Below are 26,258 nucleotides of genomic sequence, written 5' to 3' on the forward strand. Positions count from 1 at the left end.
GTCCCACCACTCCCCCCCCCCCCGCTGGGTTTTGCCGCTGTGACTATTTTCTAAGAGCAGACGTACTTGGATAATTGATGTAAGTGATATGTCAGAACTCAGTCCAGATACTATTTTAGTTGATTGTTGTTATCCATATTTTTCTTAGAAAAGTATTTGTGAAAATGAAGCTTCTAGATTGTTGCAGAAGGGTGTGGTGAGCTACTTGAGGTCAAGTAGGAAGATCCTTCAGCAGAATGAGCATATAACCTTAAGATTTTAGAAAGTTCCTGTCTTTTTAAGTTTTTTATTAGGTTTCCTTTTATATTTAGTTTTCTGTTTGAATGGAAACTTTAAGGAAAGTAACAATTAAATATTTAAATAATTTTAATAATTTACATATTAATTCATTCTGTATTATAAATTCAGAGAAAGGAATCCTCATAAAACACCACGTAGTTTAGACTTAGTCTGTTGGCAGTATACTGGAAGGCTATTCAGTCGAAATGTGGTGGTCTGAATTGAGATGTGCTATAAAATGGAGGGTAGTCTTTGGTTATGAAATAATTTTTTTCTGTTTGAACTCAAAATGCATTTTACCACTGGAATTATGTTGAGCTTGGTGGGTAGCTTCCCTGGCCTGCCCTCTAAGGCTTAATGCCTAAATTACTAGAAGAATTAGCTCATCCTTGAGAACTGTTATGTATTTAGGGGGAATGTTTTCCTTTTAAATTAGGCAACAGTTTAAAATGCCTACTGCAGCTTGATTCTCACTAGTTTCAGCCACTGGTGATGGCATTCACGGCTTCAGACAGGATGTCTTCTGGCGGGTGTTGAAGTACAGGGATAGGGAGACCTATGTGTGTGTGGGGTAGTGTGGTGCTGTTGATAAAATCCTTAGTGATGTTTCTCAGGGCCTAGTTTACTGTCATATTTTTTTTCTTCAGGAATAGGTTGCTTGGTTCCTTTTCTGTTCTGCTAGTTGTTGACATATATGATTTCTGTCATATAAAGCAGCAAGATCTGCAGAAGAACCAAGAGAAGAAAATTCCAAGTACTGGCATGCTCAAGTGGTCATTTCTGACCCTAAAGGACATAGATAAATGATTTATGTAAGTAAGAACTGCCTCTGACTAAGTTAATTCAGGACATGGAATAGACTTAGAGTCATAAGACCTGGATTCGAATCTAGGCCTTGCCACTAATTAGTTGGTACCTTTAGACAAGCCATCTAACGTCTCTGGGCATCTTTTTTTTTTTTTTTTTTCTCTTCAACGTGTAACAGTGGAGGCAGAGAGGAAGATGTTGAGATAAATAATTTCCGATGTCAGCTTTTGTTTTGAAAATGGATAAAACTTTAACTCCAGGCATGACTGGGTAGTACATGGTAGCTTGCCTATTTTTAATACCACAAAAGCAATTTCTGTACTGTAATATCTGTCTTTCTTTTCCCTTGGCATGCATTTCTTTTTTTGTTTCTCCTTTGCTTCTTGTCTGTCTTGGAGCTCATTATCTGTCCCTTCCGAAACCAGTCTTCTTTGTTTCTTGTCTTATTTTAATGATAACTATTGCCTTCTGTTCTTCTAGTGTCATTGGCTGGAAGTACCTGAGTCGTCTTTGGCTCAAACAGCTTCTTTCCCTACATCTAATCAGTAGCCACGTCCTGTCATTTATACCTCCAGGAGATATTACCTGTCTGTCCTTTTCATTCCTACTAAACTGTCCTAATTCAGGTACTCATGTGAGATAATACAATGACCTGTCTACTTACCTGTCTCCAGTTTCTCTTCTTCAAATCAGTTTTTTGCACTATGACTAGAATTATTTTTTTAAGGCAAAGTTCAGATTAGGTCTTTTCTCCTTAGAAACGTGTGCATTGATTATGCATTGTCTACATAGTAGTGTGCCATGTGGGGCCTCCATGATTTGACTTAAGACTATCTTTTTTTATTTTAAATTTTTTATAGACTTTATTTTTTAGAGCAGTTTGAGGTTTACAGAAAAATTGAGCAGAAAGTAGAGAGTCTCCGTAGACTTCTTCCCCAGAGTATCTGTTTAATCTTATCCTCTAAGGTGCCATTTGCTCCAGCTAAAGTCATCTACTTTCTAGCCCACAACCCCATTGAGACCACCTCCCTTAGGGCATTTACTGGTCATTGAATGGAGTAAAGAGACACTGTGTGTGGTCATAATGCCTGGCTTCCCTCCTTTAATGGGCCAAGATGAACCTCTCATACTAGGTATATTCATTTTCTATTGCTGTGTAACAAATGACTAAAAATTTAGCAGCTTGAAAAAGCACACATTTATTATTTTATCATTTCTGTAGGTCAGGGGTTCGGGCACAGCTTAACTGGGTCATTTGTTCAGGGTTTCACAAGGTTGTGATCAAGCTGTGATCTGGGCTGTATTCTCATCCAGAGGCTTGACTGGGGAAGAATCTGTTTCCAAGCTCATTCAGGTTGTTGCCAGAATAAATACCCTTGTGATTGTATGACTGGGGGCCCCAGCTTTTGGCCAGCTTTCCGCTGGAGGCCACCTTCAGGTCATCGATGCTGTCTACGGTTCCTAGAGGCTGCATGGTTTCTTGCCACACAGGCTTCAACATCATGACCACTTATTTCAGAGAGTCTGCAGAGAGTCTCTCACACTTTGCTACTAAGATGGAGTCCCTATATTACATAATGTAATCAAGGGAATGATATCCCATCACTGTTACCGAATTCTGTCGATTAGAAGCATGTCACAGGTCCTGCATACACTCAAGGAGAGGGTATTATATTAAGACGTGAACACCAGGAGGGTAGAATCATTGAGGTTCACCTTAGGATTTGTATGCCACGCTGGGAATAAGATGGCACATTGGGGTTAGGACTGTATAACTTCAAATCTCTTCATGCCCATTTAAAAGGATCAAAGTGGAGCCTGCAGAACACTTAGCCCTCCCTACCCTCAACACTTGAGTGCCCTAAGTTTATCAGAACTAATCTCATTATGCCTTTGACTCCTGTTTATGTCATTCTCTACGAGAAGCCCCAGACTCCTCCTCATCTCCTGGATTTTAATCCTCATGATGCACTGCACGTTTCTTAGTCTGAACCCTTCTATTTCCTTAATTCCTGAAACTTGTGCTTTCTGGAAGTCAGAGTCCAACTTCATCAAAATCCCCTCTATCTTTATCTTTTTCTCTGAATGTTTTATCCTTTGCTCTGTGGAAACTGGCCTTTCTGTGAGGACACTGCTTCCCCTGTAACCTTCTCCAAAACTAGCTGCTTTTTCTCTCACAGTTCTCAGACAACTGGGCATAAAATTGGGGTAGGTATTGTCTTTGTTTCTAGCTGCTTCTAGATGGTTTTCCTCCTTCCTGTCTAAAAGAAATCCCATGTCATCATTTGAATCTCATGTCATCAGATTATAATTGGGTCCCAGGTCTCATTGTGGCTGTCATCTACTGATCTCTGAATTACTACACCTTATTTCTCTTTGTTTTCATTTCTTAATTTTAGTTCTTGGTTCACTATTACTCTTTCCAACACTATTCCTATTTTCTAATTTTTAAAAACATCTTTTCCCTACTCTATTATCCCCATCCACCATTATGTATTTCTTTTTTTTGGCTGCACTGTATGGCTTGCTGGATCTCAGTTCCCTGACCAGGGATTGAAGCTGGGCCATGGCAGTGAAAGGCCGGAATCCTAACCACTAGGTCACCAGGGAACTCCTCCTGAATGTCATAATTTTTTTTTTTTTTTTTTTGGCCACACCACGCAGCATGCGGAATCCTAGTTCTCCGACCAGAGGTTGAACCCATGCCCCCTGCAGTGGAAGCGTGGAGTTTTAACCACTGGACTGCCAAGGAAGTCCCCACTGTCCTATTTTGAATTCTTAGTGGTGATCTTTCCAACATCCTGCCTGTCAGTGCCTTAACCTCATCTCTTCCATTGATTTTTGCATTCCATGTTATCTCAAGTCACTCACTCCCGCTTCTTGTATCTTTTCGGTTACTCTTCTAGTTCCTCAATTTCAACACATCTTTCAGTTCCACCAGGACCTCTGGTTTGTTGATCCTACTATGTCACTGCCCTTTATCTACATCTTACTCTCTTCTCTCAGCCTAAATTCCACATCCAGTTGTCATAATCACTCTCCATGTACTCTCAACTCCCTTGCCTTCCCCTCTCCCCCTTACTTTGACATAAGTCTTTTGGCTAGAAGCTAATCCCTGGTTAAAGACAATTCTGTATACTCTCTGCCCTTACCTTGCAGCTAAATATGGAGAAACACATGTAAACATACTGAATGGCCTCAGTTTTAGTTCATAACCAGCTCTAAGTTGTACTGAATGTCCTAGTTATTTAATTGTCCACTCTCTTCTTCTCTCTCCTCACCTTTCTTTTTTCTCTCCTCATCTTTAAAATCTGTCCTCCTATCCTCATTCTCAGTTGATGACCTTACTTCTTATTTCACTGAGAAAATTGAAGCAACCAGTAGAGGACATCCACAGACTTCCACTGTCACGTCTACCTACCTACCAGCGTTTATACCCCTGTGTTCTGTTTTCCTGCCTTTTACTTATAGATGAACTGTCTGTGCTTCTATCTAAAGCCATTCCCTCTATTTGTGCAGTAGTTCCATGTACTTTCACTTAAGAGCTTTGCTGAGTTGCTCCTCTCCAACGTCACTAGTTTTATCACTTTCTACTGGATCATTCACATCATCATAAAAACATGTTTTCTTCTATGTTAGGAAAAAAAATCACAAAAATTTATTATTCATTTAACAGCTTTATTAGATAATTAATATACCACACACCCATTTAAAGTGTACAATTAAATGTTTTTAGTGTAGTAATAGAGTTGTACAACCATTACCACATTCTAATTTTAGAATATTTTTGTATCTTCTACCCCTGAAAGAAACCCTGCATCCTTTATCAGTTACTTCACATTCCCCCCTCCCTCTCCAGCCATAGGCAAGTATATTTACTTTCTGTCTCTACAGATTTGCCTATTCTGGACATTTCATATAAATGGAATCGTAAAGTGTGTGGTCTTGTGCAACTGGTCCTTTTACTTAGCATAATGTTTTCAAGGTTCAACTATGTTGTGGCATATATCAGTACTTCATTCCTTTATATGGCTTTTTATACCACATTTTATTTATGCATTCATCAGTTGATGGGCAGTTACATGGTTTCCAACTTTTGGCTGCTCTGAACCTTTGTGTACTAGTTTTTGTGTGGACGTGTGTTTTCATTTCTCTTGGATATATACATAGGAGTGGAATGGTAGGGTCATATGGTAATAATATGTTTCACTTTTTGAGGAACTACCAGGCTGTTTAACAAAGTGGCCGCAGCAGTGTAGAAGGGTTCCAATATCTTCACATCCTTGCCAAATTTGTTACTGTCTGACTTTTTGCTTACAGCCGTCTTAGCGGATGTGCAGTGATCTATCCTTGTTGGTTTTGGTTTGCATTTCCCTGATGGTTAACGACGTTGAACATTTTTTTTTTCATGTGCTTATTGGCCATTCGTACGTTATCTTTGGAGAAGTGTCCAGATTCTTGGCTCATTTTAAAATTGGATTTTCTTTTTGATATTGAATACGTGATATTAGATACAGGTCGCTTGTGAAATAAGTGATTTGCAGATGCAGTTGACCCTTGGACAACGCAGGTTTGAACTATGGGAGTCCACATACATGTGAATTCCTTTCACTAAATACATAGGACAGTACTGCACAGTCAGTGGTTAATTGAATCCCCGATGCAGAACCTCGGATATGTAGGGCTGGCTCTAAAGTTATACGTGGATTTCCAGCTGTGTGGAGGATCAGTGCCTTACCCTTGCATTGTTCAAGTATTTTCTCCGATTCTGTGGGGTGTCTTTTCACTTTCCTGATAGAGTTCTTTGACACACAGAAGTTTTAAATTTTGGTGTCACATTTGTCTGTTTTTTCTTTGGTTGCTTCTGTTTTTGGTGTCATATGTAAGAAGCCATTGCCTAACTGAAGGTCATAAAGATTTACTCCGAAGTTTTCTTCTAAGAGTTGTATAGTTTCAGTGCTTACATTTAAGTTTATGATCCATTTTGAATTAATTTTCATGAATGGTATGAGATAGGTTTCCAGCTTCTTTCTTTTGCATGTAGATATCCACTTGTTCTAGCACCATTTTTTGAAAAGACTCTTCTTCCGTGTTGGATTATTTTGGCACTCTTGATGAAAATCAATTGATGGTTAATGTAAGGGCGTATTTTGGGACTCTAAATTCCACTCTGTTGATCTGTGTCTATCCCTATGCCAGTCTCACACTGTCCTGATTACTGTAACTTTGTAACAAAACTTTATGTTAACCTTGTTTCCCTTTCGAGTCTAATTCTCACATCTCTGTCATTGAAAAACTTTCTCTGCTCCCAGTTGCTGCAGAACTCCTCTGAAGAGCTTTCTACTTCTCTTTCCCCTCAGCCCTTTCTCCTAAAAGATAGTTCAGTAAGTCTTTTGCTCCCAACACTCCACCAAAACACACTCTTCAAGGTAGCCAATGACTTCCACGTTGCTAAATCCAGTGGTAAAACTGCAGTCTTACTCCATCTATCAGCACTGACAGTTGATCACTATCTCATTCTTAGAAAACTTTTTTCATGTGGCTTTCAGAGCACTTAAGTTTTTCCTCCTCCGTCTCCTTTGCTGATTTCTCTCCTTTCCCTGCCCCTTCAGCCCCAGGATTGGAGTGTGCCAGGAGTTAGGCTTTGCTTCTCTTCTCTATCCATGGCCACTCAAATAGTTATTTCATCCAGTCTTACAGCTTTAAATATCATCTACGTGCTGATGACTCCCAAATTTACATCTCCAGCACAGAACTCTGCTCTCAACACCACACTCATGTATTCAGCTGCCTGCTAGATATGTCTACCTTGGATGTCTTAGAAGCTGCAAATTCAGCTTGTCCAGTACTGAACTGAGCCCCCTCCTTAGAAACCTACCCGTTTTCAATCTTTCTTATTTCTATCCTGTTAGTTGTTTAGGCCAAAACCTTGGTGGTATTTCATTATTTCCATTTCCTTACACATCACATTTCTGTCAGGGAATGCTGTTGGCTCTCCCTTACAAATACGTACAGATCTGATGCCTTATCTGCATAGCCACCACTTGGCTTGAGCTGCCATCATCCCTTGCCTGGATTACTACAGTGGTGGTTTCTTACTACTCTCTCTCTTTCCACCTTTAATCTATTTTCAGCTCAGTAGCCAGAGTGATACCTTGAAAAAAAAAGTTGATCATTTCAGTCTCCTGCTTAGAACTCTTCACTAGCTTTTGATTTTTTTCCACAGTAAAACCAAGAGTCCTTAAAATAGCATATAATCTGGTCTCTAATATCTCTCACTCTTATCTCCTCACTCTTTCTTTGTGTATTCTTTCCCAGCACCCTGGTCTTCCTTAGGCCAGGCATTCTCCTGACTTTGTATTGGCTATTCCTTCTGCCTTAACTGGTCTTCCCCCAGATATCTGCAAAGCTGACTTCTTCACTTCCATAAAGTTTTTGCTGAAATATTTGCTTTCTTAACCACCTTTGTAAAATTATCCCTACTCAACTTATACTCACGACCTGTTTACCGTTTTGTTCCATAAAATTTACTGCCTTCTAAGATACTCTATAATGTATTTATTATATGTATTGTTTATCTTCCATTGCTAGATTGTAAGCTCCATGAGAGTAGGGATGTTTGCCTGTTGTGTTCATTAATGTCTCCCAAGTGTCTGTAATTGTTTGTGGCACATTGCAGTTGATCAATGAATGTTTGAATGTATGAGTAAATATGTCTGGCTGCACCTCTCTTCCTTCATGTGCCTTTCTCTATTTGCGAACGCCCCTTCTTGTATAGCCCTTCTTTCCTCCTATTACTTACCTCCTCCCCCAGTTACTCTAATCTTTGAAAGCCTTGTTTTGAAATGGTCATCTATTCAGATAAAATTATTTCTACTTGTCCTGATTCTGACATTAGTATGTTTAATTTTCACCACCCTTAATGACAAGGGAATCTGTGTTAGGCAGAGCCAAAATCAGTTCTGTCTGCTCTGTCAGAGACTGATAAGGTCAGTGGAAGCTGCAAAAAGTTTAAGGTTTCTTTTGGCAGTCTCTCGATTAGGTGAAAGAATAGACAGTGGTTTATAGAAACTGTAAACTTTGTTGCCTCAGAGGGGAGTTCTCAAATTTCAGGGTGTATAAGAATCACCCTGGAGAGCTTACTTAAAATGTGACCATCTTGAAAATGCAAACCCCTTCTCTTCAACCCCTGAGTTTTTGAATCAGTATGTCCACAGTGGGGTGTAGAGTTTGCATTTTCAGTAAGCACCAGGGCTTTCTGATGCAGGAGATCTAGGAACACGTTAATTGCTTTAGACCTGGGTATACTTACAAACATTATGGGTTCACAGATGGAAGAGAAAGAGCCGGAGAAAGCAAGGAGAAATTTTCTTGAATAGGTGTTTCGAGTATGGAAGAAAACCAGGAAGGAGAACATATTTGTTGTATACATGAGAAAGACAACTTGTGGACCTCTCATTCCTCGAAGGGCTATTATATGCTCATTTATTTAATAATGAAACACCTTTGGAACTTCCAATGCAGAGAGCTCACTATATAACAGAAAAGTCTCTCTGTAGTTGTATTTCTTTGATTGTTATGATGTTCTTAATTCTATTGAGTGAAAATATATCTTACTATAATTTTTAATCTGTTGATCCTGGTTGAGTTCTCCAAAGCCACACAGATAGGCAAACGTAGTAATGTAATTTGTGTTAAAATATAAATAATTATAACCATGTAAAGTATAACTTTTACAGAGATTTAAGAAATGTAGTCTATTCCTAACTTGTGAAATTTCATCCGCCATGGGAGAAGGACGTACAGCCTTGCTCTGGCCAGAGCTCTGCCCCCGAGGTCACTCTCCTATTCTCCTGGCTTCTCTAAAGTTTTTTCTCTGTCTCCATCTTTGCACCTTCTGTACTTTTCTCAATACATTAAGTTTTTCCCAGGGGCTTCCATAACAGTGACAGACACAGTTTCAGGATTGTCAGGAGAAGAGCCTATCTTACTCTAGTACATCTAGGTGCACTAGAGTACTCTTTTTTTCCTACAGATAGGTTGACTTTCCTTCTGTGTCTGCAGCTTTGATGAGTGTAAAATGAAGATGATATACTCAGGAGTGTCCAGTGAGGCAGAAAGATACCACTTCTTACATCTCAAATATTTCTTCTGGTACTAAAGTAGAAGTTCCTTTAGTGAGGGTCTGTTGGTAGTGACTCTTTGAATATTTATAAATATTTATTATTTCACCTTAGTTCTCAAAAGCTAATTTCACTGGGTTTAGAGGTCGGCATTGACAGTTAGTTTCTCTCATCAGTTTGGCACATTCTACTTGGGATCCCACTGTTACTGTAGAGAAAATAGCTCTCAGTCTTACTGGCATTCCTTTGTATAGGTATTGTGTCTTTCTTTTTTTTCCCTTCTTTTTCTTCCAGTTTTATTGAGATATAATTGACATACGCCACTGTATAAATTTAAGGTGTGCAGTATAATTTGACTTACGGGAATTCCCTGGTGGTCCAGGGGTTAGGACACTGCACTTCCAGTGTAGGGGGCACAGGTTCAATCCCTGGTCAGGGAACTTAGATCCCGCGTGCGTTGTGGCCAAAAAAAAAAAAAAAAAAAAATTGACTTACATCATGCATTGATTAGCACATCAAGTTTAGTGAATATTCATCTCATATAGATACAAAATGAAAGAAATAGAAAAAATTTTTTCCTTGTGATGAGAACTCTTAGGATTTACTCTCAACAACTTTCATATATAGCATGACAGCAGTGTTAATTATATTCATCATGTTGTGCATAACAGCCCTGGTGCTTATTTATCTTACAACTGGGAGTTTGTACCTTTCGACTACTTTGATCCAATTCCCTGTCCCCCACCCCCTGCCTCTGGTAACCACAAACCTGATCTCTTTTTCTGTGTGTTTGTTTTTGAAGTATAATTGACCTACAACACTATTTTAGTTCCTGTTATGCAACATAGTGATTCAGTATTAAATGGTCACCGCAGTAAGTCTAGTTACCATCTGTCACCACGTAAAGATATTACATAGTTATTGATTATATTCCCCACACTGTACATTTCATACCCTGACTCATATATTTTGTAGCTGGAAGTTTGGACCTCTTAATCTCCCTGACCTTTTTCTGTTTTCCCCCCTCCCCTCTGGCAACTTGCTGTTCTCTGTATTCATGAGTTTGTTTCTATTTTATTATGTTTTTTCATTTGTTTTGTTCTTTAGATTCCACATATAAATGAACTCATACTGTATTTGTCTTCCTCTGTCTGACTCACTTCACTTAGCATGCCAGCCTCTAGGTCCATCCATGTCACAAATGGCTAGATTTCATTCTTTTTTATGGCTGAGAAATATTTGATTCTATATATGTACTGCATCTTCTCTATCCATTCGTCTGTTGATGGTTCTGGGCCTTCTGGTGGTCTGGGCTGTGTCCCATGGCAGCTGGCCTACTGGTGGGCAGGGCCAGGTCCTGGCACTAATAAGCTAGAGAGAAGATTCCAGAATGGTGCTTGCCAGCACCAGTGTCCTCGTGACAGAATGAACTCCCCAAAACGGCTGCCACCAGCATCTACTGATATGTCCCCAGAGTGAGACCCAGCTGCCTCCTCCCTCTCTGGGAGGCTCTTTAGGAAGTAAGTGGGTCGACCCAGGCTCCTTTCAATTACTGCTTTTGCCCTGGGTCTCAGAGCAGGTGACATTTCGTGTGAGCCCTTCGAGAGAGGGGTCTCCGTTTCCTACAGTGCTCTGCCTCTCCTGAAAGCAAGCCCTGTTGGCCTTCAAAGCCAGATGTTCTAGGGGGCTCGTCCTCCCTGTGCAGGACTCCCAGGGTGGGGAGCCTGAGGTGGGGCTTGGACACCTCACTCCTTGGGGAGAACCTCTGCACTGTGATTATCCTCCCGTTTGTGGGTTGCCTGCACAGGGGTGTGGGTCTCGACTATACTGCGACTCCGCCCCTGCTCCATGTCTTGCTGTGCCTCCTTCTTTATATCTTTAGTTGCAGAAGATCTTCTTTGCTGGTCTTCAGGTCGTTTCATCAGTAGCTGCTCTGTAAATAGTTGTAATTTTGGTGAAGCTCGTAGGAGGAGGTGAGCTGAAGGTCTTCCTCCTCTCCCATCTTGGTCACACCCCCTTTCTCTTTAAGATCTCTCATACTTAGGATTTGCTCTTTCACTATAGTGTGCCTAGGTGTTAACTTTTAAAACATCTGGTTTGGGCTTTGGAGTTTGGAGTCTGAGAATCAGTGTCCTCACGTTCCCTCTGAACACTGACTCTCCCTCATTCTCTCTGTTTGCTTCCTGTGGAGCTCTCAGTTGTACCTTCTCTATTCTCATTTCTCTTAAGCTCTCATATTTTCCTTTTTTTCAGCTTTCTGCTACATTCTGTGCAGTTTCTTTCTTTTTCTCCTTTTTTTTGTTTTTTACATCTTTATTGGATTATAACTGCCCCACAATGTCACACTAGTCTCTGCTGTACAACAGAGTGAATCAGCCACATGTATACATATATCCCCTCCTTCCTGAACCTCCCTCCCGCTCTCCCCATCCCACCTCTCTAGGGGCTCACAAAGCACTGAGCTAATCTCCCTGTGCTATGCAGCAGCTTCCCACTAGCTATCTGTTTTACACACGGTAGTGTATATATGTCACTGCTACTCTCTCACTTCTTCCCAGCCTCCCCTCCCCGCCGTGTCCTCAGGTACGTTCTCTACAACCTGTGTGGTTTCTTTAGACACACTTCTGTTTCCCTAATTATCTCTTCATCTTTGTGTAGTCTGCTGTTTCACACTTGTCTATTAAATTTATAATTCTAATTATTATAGTTTTCATTTCTGTAAGTTCCATTTGTATCATTTTAAAAGATATTTGGTCAATTCTTATAGTCTCTTTTTGCCTAGTCATGTGTTTATTACCTTCTTTTATTTCTTTATTAAGCATATCTATTTTATATTTTGCATCTGATAATTCCAGTATCTCTGATCTTACTTTGTATATCTGTGGATCCTTGCTCATGGTGGCTTGCTTCCTTCTGTGTTTAAGTCATGAGCCAATGTTACTTGGAACTTGAGCTGTGAAAATTCTTTGAAGCCTGGTATTTTTTTGTTTTTTAATTTTTATTTATTATTTTTGGCTGTGTTGGGTCTTTGTTGCTGTGCGGAGGCTTTCTCTAGTTGCGGCGAGCGGGGGCTACTCTTCGTTGCGGTGCGCGGGCTTCTCATTGCGGTGGCTTCTCGTTGCAGAACACGGGCTCTAGGTGCACGAGCTTTAGTAGTTATGGCACGTGGGCTCAGTAGCTGTGGCGCGCAGGCTCTAGAGCGCAGGCTCAGTAGTTGTGGTGCACGGGCTTAGCTACTCCGCGGCATGTGGGATCTTCCTGGACCAGGGCTTGAACCCGTGTCCCCTGCATTGGCAGGCGGATTCTTAACCCCTGCGCCACCAGAGAGGCCCTGAAGCCTGGTTTTAAAGTGTGTTCCTCTACTTTCGCCAGGTACTTGAGGTCACTACCAACCTGGGATATCTGGAAATGAAAATTTCAACTTGGAATATTTTATCTGTATTGGTAGTGTAAAACCTGGCCCCAAGTCTGCAAGGTGGTAGGGTTTATGATTAGGAGTTCTCAGGGAAGATTTCTTTTTTCTCCTTCCCTATCCAGAGTCCAGGGCAAGACAGGCAAGTATTCATACTGTTTCTTTCTGTGAAGCTGCTTTTCTGCTTATCCACTGAGAATGTTGCTTTTTAGGAAGTCCTGGCTTTATGCGGTGATCACAGACTGATTTTACCTTATATGGACTCCCAAGCTTTGTCTCCAGCTTATTGAATCCTGGTGATTTTGTTAGTGGTATGGCATCAAGGCTCTTCTTCGGATTCGTGGTTTTTCCTACTGTCTGCCCTCTCAGGATTTCCTATCAGCTTAGTCATGTATTTACAATATTATTTAAATGAAATTTGATTCTGCATTTTTAGGTACTGCGTATCAGGGGTGTCACTACAGATGTGTGGTCTGCTGTGTTGCCATAAATGGAAGTGTTTAGTGGATTGTTTTAATTTCTTTTTGTTCATATGTGCAGAAGTGAAAAGTTGGAAAAGAATTTGGAGCCATCATTAGAATAGGTCTTGAATCATTATGACAAGAGCTATACTTGGCTTGAGGTGGCTAATCATGCGTGTTGTGGCCGATGAAAATACAGGGTTCCAGAGCTGGACAGAGATTTCGCTTGCACTGGCAAATTTGAAGAAATTGTCAGCTATCAGCTTAATATCAGTGGTATTAGAGATTTGTGCTTCTCCAATAATTCTCATGATTGCTATACCACAAGCAACTATTACCTCGAATATATCAAATACTAGCTCTAAACTAGCCTTCATTCTTATCTGGTAATTCTTCATACTTAATACTTCATTTGTTACTTAAAGCAGTAAAGAATTTATAGTATGGTTTCAGCTGGGTGAATTCTTGAGTCATTTCTGTGTGCTTTTCCTGAAGTGTGCTGCCCAACTAACTTTGCCAGGCGTTTTATTCGGTCATTGTTTTGTTGTTGCCACTTATTTAAACCAAGAGAGGGATACTTTCGGGGCATGATTTTCTAGTTGGAGAATAGTTAGGATTGATCAGCTTCAGTTTTTCTGCCTATTAATATGAAATATTGGAGTGGGAGAACAGGCAATAGGAATAGAGAATTTACAGTTCTTTCGGTGATAAAAATTATAGTGGAGATAAAAATACAAGAAAAAGCTTTACATCCCACTATTCAGCAACAATCACTGTTAACATATTGATACATTTTAAAATAAAAAATTGGGATTATACTGTATATACAATTTTGTTTAATAACATAATTTTTTTATGTATTTTATTTTTGGCTGCATGGGGTCTTGGTTGTGGCATGCTGGATCTTGTGGTGCGCAGCTTCTCTCTAGTTGTGGCATGCGGGCTCAGTAGTTGTACTCAGTAGTTGCAGCACGCGGGCTCTCTAGTTGTGGTGCGTGGGCTCCGGAGTGCATGGGCTCTGTAGTTGTGGCATGTGGGCTCTCTAGGTGTGACTCGCATGCTCAGTAGCGGCACGCGGGCTTAGTTGCCCCACGGCATGTGGGATCTTAGTTCCCCGACCAGGGATCAAACCCACGTCCCCTGCATTGGAAGGCGGATTCTTAATCACTGGACCACCAGGGAAGTCCCATAACTTATAACTGATACAAGCTTTCCCCATTTCATATTCTTTCAAAGCTTTTAAATAGCTGCATAATATATTCTCCTATGGGTGGATCATAATTTAATTTGTCTATATTTTATCTACCGTTGGACATTTGGGGGTATTTCTAACTTTTTTTTTGCTTTTACAAATAATGCTGTAGGGAGTACTTTGGCATACACACATTTGTGCAAACCTTGAATTATTTCTGTATATTTTTTGAGAGTAGCTATTTATGGGGCTTCCCTGGTGGCGCAGTGGTTAGCAATCCGCCTACCAATGTAGGGGACACGGGTTCAAGCCCTGGTCCGGGAAGATCCCACATGCTGCAGAGCAACTAAGCCCGTGTGCCACAACTACTGAGCCTGCGCTCTAGAGCCCGTGAGCCACAACTACTGAGCCCGTGTGCCACAACTACTGAAGCCCGCATGTCTAGAGCTCCATGAAAAGAGGAGCCAATGCAGTGAGAAGCCTGTGCACTGCAACAAAGAGTAGCCCCTGCTTGCTGCAACTAGAGAAAGCCCGCACGCAGCAATGAAGACCCAATGCAGCCAAAAAAAAAAAATATATATATATATATTTATAAAAAAAGAAAAGAGTAGCTATTTATGGGTCATAGGGTATAAATACTTAAATGCCTCTTAAACATGATGTCAAATTGTGCTCCAGGATTATTATATGAACTAGTTTATATTCCCATTATCAGTGTGTGAGAAATGCCCATTTTACCACATCTTTCCCAAAATGTGGTAGTAGTCTTATGGTAATAATCATTTAAAAAATAAATTAGGTGAAAGTTGAATTTCTTTGATTACTGGTGAGGTTGACATTTTGAATATATTTTTTGTTTTTATAAATTTTTAAATTAATTTTATTTTTGGCTGCGTTGGGTCTTCGTTGCTGTGCGTGGGCTTTCTTCTAGTTGCGGTGAGCGGGGGCTACTCTTTGTTGCGGTGCGTGGGCTTCTCATTGAGGTGGCTTCTCTTGTTGCAGAGCACGGGCTCTAGGCACACAGGCTTCAGTAGTTGTGGCATGCGGGCTCAGTAGTTGTGGTTCACAGGCTCTAGAGTGCTCAGTAGTTGTGGTGCACGGGCTTAGTTGCTCCGCGGCATGTGGGATCTTCCTGGACCAGGGTTCAAACCCGTGTCCCCTGCATTGGCAGGCGGATTCTTAACCACTGCCCCACCAGGGAAGTCCAGTCATCTATATTCTATGTACTGTATTATTTCTAATATCTTTATAGTTTCCTTGTTTTTTTCTTTTTGCATTGAACTTTAATCCATTTGGAATTTATTCCAAATAAATTGTTAAGATATGGGATCTGATTTTTTTTTCTCCCAAACATTTAAATAATTGTCCCAGCACCATTTATTGATATCTTTTCTTTTCCCACTGATTTGAAAAACTGTCTTGATCATATGCTTTAATTTTTATATACATCATCATTGTGTATATACAGTGATGAGTGATATGAGTGATATGTCACTGTTTTTTTATATTTCTTGATTACTAGTGAGGTTGAACCATTAGTTCCTATGTTTATTGGCCATTCCTGTTTTCTCTTCTTTGTTTTGCCTGTTCAGATATTTTGCCCATTTTCCTATTAGTAGTTTGTATTTTTATGGATTTGTAACAGTTCTTCCTGTATTCTGAGTAGCAATACTTTTTGTTAAAGCTATTATAACCAATTTTTCCTAGTCTGTTATTTGACTTTTCACTTTGACAGATTCAACTATACTGAAATTTAATAACAATCTTAACTTTATGGTTTATGTGCTTGCTAACCTTAATTTTACAAATACTTATTGATCATTTACTGTGTTCCAGGCACCGTTTTAGGTACTTGGGATACATCATAGATAGGATACACAAAGATTTCTATAGCTTATATTTGAGAAGCTCTTATGTACCCTGAGTTCACGAAAATATTCATGTATATTTTTTTCCTAAAAGTGCTTAAAGTTTGCTTTTTCACTTTTAAGTCATTCATCCACCTGGAATTTATTTTTGTATGTAATGTCAAGTAGGAAATCTAGTTTAATTGTTCCATCTGGTTAACCAGTTATCTCAGAACCATTTATTGACTAATACATTATTTCTCCACTGTTTTGTGGTGGACCTCTGTTGGGTATCAAGTTTTGGGGGGTTTGTTTCTGTTTCCCTACTGTTTATTGGTATATTTCTTATCTTTGGCATCTGTACCACACTGTTTATTACTATATTAAGTCTTGATATTATAGGTTTGCCTACCTTACTCTTCTTGAGAATTGTTTGACCTATTCTTAGCTCTTGGCATTTCCATATGAATTTTAGAATCAGCTGTACTCCATTTCTATCTTTGGTTGTGTCTGGCTTCCTTTTCAGGGCTGCTGTTTGCTGTGTCAGAATAAAATCAAGCTGCATTGGTGGTGTCTTCTGACTTTAATAGTTCTTCTGATCTTTGAACTTCCCTTTGCAGCTGCTTGCTTGTATGTTTTCTTTTTTTTTCTTTTCTTTTCCTTTCCCTTTCTTCTTGTCCTATTTTTCTTATGGCCATTTTAAAGAATGCTTAAAATTATTTTCTAACTGAAAAAAATAGTATAATGGGGAGAGAAGGGAATTAATAGAGAAGTGTATAAAGCAAAAGGTGCAAATCCCTTTGGTAGTTTGCTAAGACATCCCAGAGATTTTTCTGGACATATACAAATGTGTGTTCATAAAAGAAAAAAATTTGGTCATATGCATGCTGTTCTGTAGTTGGCTTTATTTCATTTAGTATTTAAAAGGGCATCCTCCTGTAGAACTAACTAATTCCTTTTGATGACTGCATTGTATATATATATATAGTAATTTAACCAATTCCCCTTTGATGGATTTGTAGATATCTACCTACTTTTTGAACTTGCAGCTACTTTCACGTACTGTTGATCGTCACTGGCAAAGTGGAGGTTGTGCAGTTTATTTTCCATCTCCCTAATGTCTCCCCTCTTATTCTTTTCAAGGAGTATTAGTGGGGTTCTGCCAGGACCTCTCCTATTTACTTTTTAAGGGCACTGGCACATAGCTTTGTTAGGTGGGAAGAGTTGACAGCCTAGTTGACAGTTAACCTTGGTGTAAATTCTTCAGTTTGGTGCTATCTGTATTTTACTAAAAAAACATACTTGAAGGTTTTTTGTTTTCGTTTTGTTTTGTCTTGAATGCATAGTGTTCTGGAGGAGAGTGCTAACAGTGTCGTGTTAGAGGTAGCAGCCACATTGAAGAGTTAAGAAATGAGTGAGCTTGAGAAAATGGAGATGAAGAGCTTCACTAGCTCTTTACTGCACACTGGATTATGAGAATTCAGGGGAGGAAGTGAGGCAGTTCTTGCCACTTTGGTTTTTATTAGTGTTACACTTTTTGAAAGAAGTTGAAGTTGTATTTCTATGTTATGTAATTTGTCCTTTTCTTAATCTTCCTAGCCTCCACCGGGCAATGTGAAAATGCCTAATGTACCCAGTACACAACCAGCAATAATGAAACCAACAGAGGAACATCCGGCTTATACACAGATTGCAAAGGTTAGTTCATGTTACATGTGTAAATTCATATTGGAAATTACAATATCAATAACATTTGCTTTCAGAGCAAAATAATTCTTTGTATAGTGCATTCCTTATTGTTTAATTTTTAACTCACTTCTGAGTCTGGTTTAGCTTGCTTCTCAATCCTATAATACTCATACCTCTTTTTCAGCTTATAGCATTTGCTTTACTCCACTATTAGCAGTTATTGAATTCATTCATCATCTTGGTGTATAATTTGTGTAGAGAAATTTTTCTTGCTTTTGGTCTCACGTTTTAATGCACAATTCCATTAAAGTAACAATGATATATCAATAGATATTATTGGAAGAGAGTTATGATGGGTAAGCAAAGCACAGTGGTAGGAAGTAGGAGGTGGCAAAAATACCAAGAAAAAAGGAGATGAATAGGATGCCTGGTATTACGTAAAGTCAGATGGAGTTATAAACCAGAATTTCTTAACCATATCCTCCTTTCACTTCATTATCTTATAAAATATAAGATATTATATAATATTCCTGCATTGGGAACCTTATGTACCATTTAACCCAATTCATAAGAGCCAATTCAGTTGCCCTTTTCTCCATCTGTCTGTTTTCCTCAGCTGTTCTCTTTGTCTCAGTCCCTCACTCTCGTTTAGGCACAGAGTTCACCTTAATTTCATTTTCCCAATTACCTTACGATTTTTTTTAACATCTTTATTGGAGTATAATTGCTTTACAATGGTGTGTTAGTTTCTGCTGTATAACAAAGTGAATCAGCTATACATATACATATATCCCCATATCTCCTCCCTCTTGCGTCTCCCTCCCACCCTCCTTATCCCACCCCTCTAAGTGGTCACAAAGCACCGAGCTGATCTCCCTGTGCTATGGACTCCTTCCCACTAGCTATCTGTTTTACATTTGGTAATGTATATATAAGTCCATGCAACTCTCTCACTTCATCTCAGCTTACCCTTACCCCTCCCTGTGTCCTCAAGTCCTACCTTAGAATTTTAACTGCTTTTACTGACAGAATTTTTTCTTGTCCTAATGGGCCCAACATTTCTACCGTGGGTTTTCATAACCAAAAGGCCAAAATGGGCGAAATATTTCCATAATATTTTCTGAAACTGTAATCTTTAGTGAATTCCTATATTGTGGAAAGAGCATTTGAATTAGGTTTCTAGCATAGTAGAGAAGTAGGAGTATAGTAGAAGCAGAAGTAGGAATGTTGCTGTATTTTATACTTCTGACAATGTATTCCCTTATTTTTTGTTTAGGAGCATGCCTTGGCCCAAGCTGAACTTCTTAAACGCCAGGAAGAACTAGAAAGAAAAGCAGCAGAATTAGATCGTCGAGAACGAGAAATGCAAAATCTCAGTCAACATGGTAATATCCAAAGAAATTTCAAATAAAAATAACTTTAAAATTCTTTAAAATTTTAAGCTTTTGCAGTAGCTCTAGATCATTTGGTTTGTGGATATAAAACTCTGCCCTGTTATTCTAGCAAGGAGGTCAGACATGGCAGATTTTCTACCTGATGCTCTGTGGCTCTCTGATCTTGGCTGATTTACATAGTGTTTTGATAGATTAGAACAGTGTTAGCCTCTGAATGCAAATATGATGATTTTGGTTTATTGTAAGGTCAGGAGTCTTTGATTCTGCTCTTGGGCCTTTACCTCGGTCTGTTAAAGCTTTATGAGCACATGGGAGTGTGCCCTATGTTTGACTGCATTTAACTCTTAACTTCTGGTTTATTCAGACCAGTTTCAAATTAATCTGCCCCTGTCCTCACAAGTATATCCGTATATGTCAAACCAAGTTTAAAAAAAAAAAAAAGCGTCTGTGGTGAGGTGACTCTAGGAAGCCTGGGGTATTCTGATGATGCCAAAGAAATAAGTAAGTGGTGAATTTTGATTATGTCCTATGAAATTCATTCAGGCTGTGACTACCAAAGGTCACTTCAAGGGAGTAGCTTAGGGAAAGCTAGCAAGTGTCTGGGTAAGAAGCGATGAGAGAACTAGACAAGTCATTGTGAGTATGTCTGGATAGTGATGGAGTGACAATGTTAGGACAGTGATAACCTTCAGTGATACTGAACTATTTCTTCCTTATCCTAGAATGTGTAAGTCTAGGGCCTCAGGAGGACACATTTATCCTGGGCCATTTTCTTGCTTCCAACATCAGAGACAGCATCTGTGAAAGGAGAAACTAGAGGTTTAATTGAGATCATTATTTCTAAAATACATGTAACGAAAATCTGTCCTGTTCCCTTAGCTTTGACTAATACAAATTACTTCTATGAGAGATGTTTTAGTAAATGAAGTAGTTATGAAGTGTGGTAAATTAAGAGACTTGCCGTATGTTATACGCTTAAGTACTTTTCATCTGTTAGCTCATTTCATCCTCAGTACAATTCTGTGAAGGGTGGTGAGTTCTTCTCACTTTACAGATGTAGAAACAAAGTCTGCAGCAGGTTGGATAAGTTGCCCAAGCCCTCCTAGCCAGTAAGTGTCTAGGAGCTTCTATTGATAGTTTCAGAGCCTTTGTTCTTTACTACTATTCTCTGCTTCTCGAGTAGTATGAGACTTGTATGAGAAATGAAAGAACAACATGTAGTTTGAAAAGAATGATAAAACAGTGGAGACATGTTGGGAAGAATCAGAAATAGAGGATGCTTTTTTCCCACTATGAAGAATTTCCTGGTCTATGAAAAAGTATGTAAAATCTAATCTTTGTAAGTGTGGGATATAATATCTAAAATGAGAAAATGGCCTTTAGGCGCTATTTTTACTCTCTGTTTTCAATGTTTTGACTTCTTTAATTTTAGTTTTTTATTTCCCCACACCACTTCCCAAGCCTTATTCAGTCTAGTTTCTTTAAATAGACACATTTTCTCTCCTTACACATGGAATTTGTTTTTTCTCTAGGTTTTTGAAGGTGCTATAATTCCTCAGCTTCTTTCTCATGACTGTTTTGTATTTTCACATAGTTTTATGCTTTTCTTACATGTGTCTTTCGGACATTATTTTTTTCAGACTTGGAGATTTCCAAATTTGATTCTTTGGTACTGGTTATCTTATGTTTCTTTATGGAGTTAACAGTAGAAAACTTGAAAGATTCCGAAGCTGGTCTTCCCTCTCCACATGCGTTAGGAGTTATATTTAAAGATTGAAGACGTGGAGGAGGAAATCTGTAGGGACTTAAAAACTTCATGGCCTTCATGTGAGAGCCAGAGTCTTGGGACTTTGAAATAAGTCTCTTTTTAGGGCAGAGTCACAGGATATGTCCCTGTGCTCTTTTTTCTTTTCTTGTTTCAACTTACATAAGTGGTATGACACTGGAAAATTATTTTACCATGTAATGAGTTCTAAATTGATATTTTGGGAAAAGTTTTAAAAATAAAAAGCTTGGTTTTCAGAGTTGTAGGAATGTAGAGATACAGTGTTATATTTTTGAAACACCTATTAAAAGAATAGATAATATTCTTCTTTATTATGAAACAAATAATTACATGCAAAAAGAATAGCACATATTTGTCCTTATATAAATAACTTTGTTTTTTTATTTGCAGGCAGAAAAAACAATTGGCCACCTCTTCCTGACAATTTTCCTGTGGGACCTTGTTTCTATCAGGATTTTTCTGTAGACATTCCTGTGGAATTCCAAAAGACAGTAAAGATTATGTACTACTTATGGATGTGTGAGTATAGAACAAATTATATATTTATTTGAAAAAGTTTATATTTTATTGTCAAAATCTACTTTTCTAAAACTCATATAAGGGTAGTATCATAAGTTGGTCTTTTCCTATAGATATTTTAATTTTGAGTGAATCATGTCGTATTTAGGTATGTCAAAATTGTATACTATGTGACAATCTAAGTTCTTAGCTGAGGAAGACCTATATATTGAGAACTGGCATTCTTTTGAGGAAGGGACTTCCCTATCATACAGTAGAATTTTCAATGATCCTTTCTCCCTGCAAAATGTTATCGAGGCAATATTTGCTTTGAAAAAATTACTCATATGATTTTTATGCAAATGAAGGCTATTAAAGCATTATGACTTTTTAAAAGGGGCATAAAATATTGAAATATTATAAACTATTTTTCTTAGAGCTTTGAGCACAATTTACTTTTCATTTTCAAGTGGTGAGGAATACTTTTATTATTGGAAGTGCCTAATTAATATAGGATGTTTCATTAAATAGAACGTTAGGACATACATTTTAGGCTGTGATGTTCACATTGCTTTGAATATAATTATGACACATGGAATATTAAAACTAAATGTCAATCTGTTACCAGTTTTTTGTATGTACACAGAATTCCCACTTATTCTGTTGCATTTTTATTCCAAACAGCAGTCTCAGCCCCATTTAACATCATTGTGTCAGTAGGAGAGGTAGCTGTCATGACTTCTCATCTGCACAGTTGCTGGGTTAATGGACACATTGTGGAGTAAACTCTCGTTGGAGGAAATTTGTATGTTCTTACTGTATGATTAGGGAGCCTCCCTCCACCAAGTATATGAGATCATTTTCCTCAAAATCTTTTAGGAGTATTCTTCACATTTGTGAAACTGCTTTGGAATATGAGAAATGATTCCTTATGGATAGCACATTTTTAACTCTTAGTTTCTTTTGAGTTATGTTGTTAATCTGATTTCTTTGGTTAATCCTGAGTGTCAGTAGTATTACATATTTTTATTTTTAAAGGTTTTGATTTCATATATGTCCATACTAAACAACTCATATTTTATTTAATCAATAAATCATAAAATATATGTAGATTATAAAATAATTATTTTCTTAATGAGCAGAAATTGGCCTCACATTTTAAGTATAAGTTCTTTGACTTTAGTGAAAAAACACTTTAAATGGGGGAGATGGGTGTTGGAAGAAAATTCTATAAGGAATTTAGTAAATAGAGATTGAATGGGGAAGATGATTAATTTTAACTGAATGGTTAACTGCTTTACTAATGCTGATTGTTTCAAAATAGGTCTGTTTTGTCTTAGAAATATATAACTTTCTGAGGTTCTTAGAAATAATATAGTTGGCTATAGTTTTTCCTAGCCCTATTCAGTTTGCAGATCTGTTAACTATTCAAAGAGGGCTCAAGATTCCATCCAGTTAAGGTTCCAATTTGAAGAAGCATTACCTGGAACAAAGTAAGATCTAGTGCTAGTTCAGCACTATCTCTAAATTTCATAAAATGTAGGTTGTTTTAATAAATTATTTTCAAGAAGTGTCATCTTGTTACTGATTTTGGAGTTGACTGATGCTTTCACATTGTACTAATAATTATAACAAGAGATAACATTTATGGAGGATTTATCAATACTTTGTGCCAGGCACAGAACTGATCACTTTATATACATTATGTTATTAACTCTTAACCATGTTATGAAGCAGCTACTATATTATCTAGTTTTATAGATTGGGAAACTAAAGCTTAGAGAATTTGAGGTAACTTGTCCAAGATTACACAGCAAGTAAGGTTGGGGTTGGATAGCTTGACTCTAGATCCCAGCGTCTAGATTTCCATGTTATACCACCTACAAAGTACCAAAATAAAGAAGTAATTTACATTTTAAACCCAAATATGATGAAGTTATGGTTTCAAAGTTACCTTACTTGAAGCAAATAATTTTCACTCTAAAGGAACTGAAGCAATTAGAAATACCGCTATGAAATGAATCTCAACCTCTTTGAGTATACTCTTGAATTTAAAGAGAAAGCAAAATATCCAGCTACATTAAAGACCACTTAGTGAGGAAGATAATATATTGTCCTAAATTTGTTTATTTTAGGTATCTATATTGTAATGCAGAACTTAGCAAGAAGAGTAATAGTTGCAAATTTAGATTCTAGGGACAGTTGCAAATTTAGGTCCACTAATACCAGATTTGAGTGCTTAATAAAGCAAATTGAAATTTTATAAGAAGGAGGGTCATTCACCTTGGAAATCATGTAAATGAAATGGCCTAAAATTTTCTTTAGTGTTTTACCTACACTTGGAATCCACCAAGTGGATTGGAATTGGATTGAAATTAGCAACATAGAATCATGCATTTCATATTACCTTGCCTTTCTATGTGTTTTTTGATCTCTATGTAAGTGGACTGATTGTTTAGTAAGTAGGCCTAGACATTTCCTCTTCATTGGGGTACAAACAAATGACCTATTATTAATCATGGTTGTTGGTTACTATGAAAACACATATAGAAAAAATTTTAATAGATTACACAAAATTTAATTGATATTTTTATCTACACTTGGAAGAATTTTTGTGAACTTTAAAATACTCATACCGATATAGTCTGTCTTTTTTTTCTTAAACAGATTAGGAGATAAACCTTGAAAAGTTATTTCTTTGGAGGTTGAAATTTGAGTCAGAATGTTCTGAACATTTAAAACTTTTTTAGGCAATTGGATGCCATTTAATATTACAGAATAATATCTCACAATCTCTTGAAATCTGTTTTTAAGCCCTTAACAGAACTACTTTTATTTCGAGGTGAAGGATTTTGAGTAAATTTATTAGTAAGCTAGCTTTCATGAGTTAGAAATCCTAATGGGAATAAGTAAGAGTCTTTCCTGTGTAGTAGAATGGGGTGGAATTTTAAAGCTGGAAGAGCCTCCTGCATTTCTCCTGCTGAAAAATTGAAATGCACAGAGGTTGATTAGCTCGATATTATATCACTATAACCCAGGTGTTTTCATTCCTCCTCTGGAGCTCTTTCTCCTTCTGTGGAGTTTGTGTGTTTATCTGGTTGTTAGATGAGAGCAAATTTAGAGGCATCCTAGAATGTGTTTATACCTTGTTTCATTAAGTATTAATTTTATTTGATTAATAATTTAAAGAGATTTTAAAGTTTTTTTTAATGTATGTTGATTTTTAAAATTTACATTCACTTGGTTTTCCCTTTGTTATTTTTAATTAAAGTAGTGGCTTGTTGTATATTTTTATTGTATTGGTAGTTTACATTAAACAGTATTTTAACTTTTGAAATAATTTCTTTCTTATAATAAATTCAGCCTGTGAATAAATTAAAAAAATTCTTTAAAAAGTTATTAATTATAATGGGTAAATGTTGTTCTTTAGGATCATGGTGTCCTTAGATGTTACTCAGATTTTTGGGTTTTGGTCTGTCAGGGAAAGTAATTACTAACAGTACAGGAAGAATTTGCCAAGATCTATTTGTGTTAACGAAAAGAAAGATCTGCCACAGCAGGTAAAGTGCATCATAGTAAACTTTTTTTTTTTTAAATTAGTGTAATCCCCTACCAGAACATTGTTTTTAATCCCAGGACCTTAAAAAGTGGACAGCTTTATGAAGATGAGTTAATAATCCTTATAGATTGACTGTATAGTCACTGGAAGTTTCTGCTGTGTTAGTATTTTTAGTCCAATGATTCGAATTAATTTTATTGCTTAAAAATGTTACAGTGAGATTGCGCAGGGCACTTCTCTATTTTCTCTTCTCTTGTGTAGTTCACACTGCGAGGAGCCTGCAGCCCCATTCTGTAAAAATTATAGTTCTGGGTGTAGGATCTTTTTCCTCTCAAGTCCCGGTTCTTTTCCTGGCAGCCACTATTTTTCTGCTTGGGCCTTGAGTCAAGAGACACATCACATGTCATCACATGTTTCCTTCCCAGGGGAGAACCCCTTAAGGTTGTGCGTCTCTGGTTTAGCTGTGTAATTGCCCATTAGGGGAGGGCCAAAAGAATTTTTGCCAAACAGTGCATGTATTAGGACTCTTCTACCTGTGAATACTCTGTTTTCAAATCAGACATGTAAGAAATAGCAACAATGTTTTGAAAAATACTAAATGGAAACATGGGGTAGAATACACTTGCTCTTAGGAAGTATTTTTTCATTTATAATTTTTGTTGAATGAACACATAAATTGAATGTAAACATTTCTTTTCTATTTTGTTTTTTGATTCCACAGTCCATGCTGTAACACTGTTTCTAAATATCTTCGGATGCTTGGCTTGGTTTTGTGTTGATCCTCCAAGAGGGGTTGATTTTGGATTGAGTATCCTGTGGTTCTTGCTTTTTACTCCTTGTTCATTTGTCTGTTGGTACAGACCACTTTACGGAGCTTTCAGGTAAAATGTGTGTACTTTAAAATATGCTCTTTAAAACCTGTGAAGTAAATAATTTGTAGTACACCTTAAAGGGAAAAGTGACATATTTTCATTTTTCATATTTTTTATTATTGTATAATATACCTTCAGAAAAGTCCGTATATAACATCTCTGTGTATTAAGTCCGTATATAACATGCTCTTGTATTCATTTGACTTTGTAACAAATAATATCCCATTCTTTTCTCCCACTTGAGAAAAAGATCAAACATGAAAATGAATGAGGGAAAAATGAGAACAATCTTAGGTCTTAATATTTGTAAAAGATTCTATTCCATATGATACATTTGAC

At 37.7% G+C, this 26,258-nt stretch overlaps 1 protein-coding gene across 5 annotated transcripts in view; it reads left to right on the top strand.

The window, feature by feature from the left end:
• Positions 1 to 26,258, top strand: part of SCAMP1 (secretory carrier membrane protein 1) — a 138,397-nt gene that overhangs the window by 27,123 nt on the left and 85,016 nt on the right. For all 5 annotated transcript variants that reach the window (XM_060143168.1, XM_060143167.1, XM_060143166.1 and 2 more), the window contains 4 exons: positions 17,721 to 17,819; positions 19,087 to 19,195; positions 21,381 to 21,509; positions 25,769 to 25,928. In XM_060143168.1, the coding sequence (XP_059999151.1) occupies positions 17,721 to 17,819; positions 19,087 to 19,195; positions 21,381 to 21,509; positions 25,769 to 25,928 (497 nt within the window). The remainder of the gene's footprint in view (positions 1 to 17,720; positions 17,820 to 19,086; positions 19,196 to 21,380; positions 21,510 to 25,768; positions 25,929 to 26,258) is intronic.

Source organism: Lagenorhynchus albirostris, chromosome 3 (genome assembly GCF_949774975.1).
Source record: "Lagenorhynchus albirostris chromosome 3, mLagAlb1.1, whole genome shotgun sequence".
In the NCBI taxonomy this organism is placed as follows: domain Eukaryota; kingdom Metazoa; phylum Chordata; class Mammalia; order Artiodactyla; family Delphinidae; genus Lagenorhynchus; species Lagenorhynchus albirostris.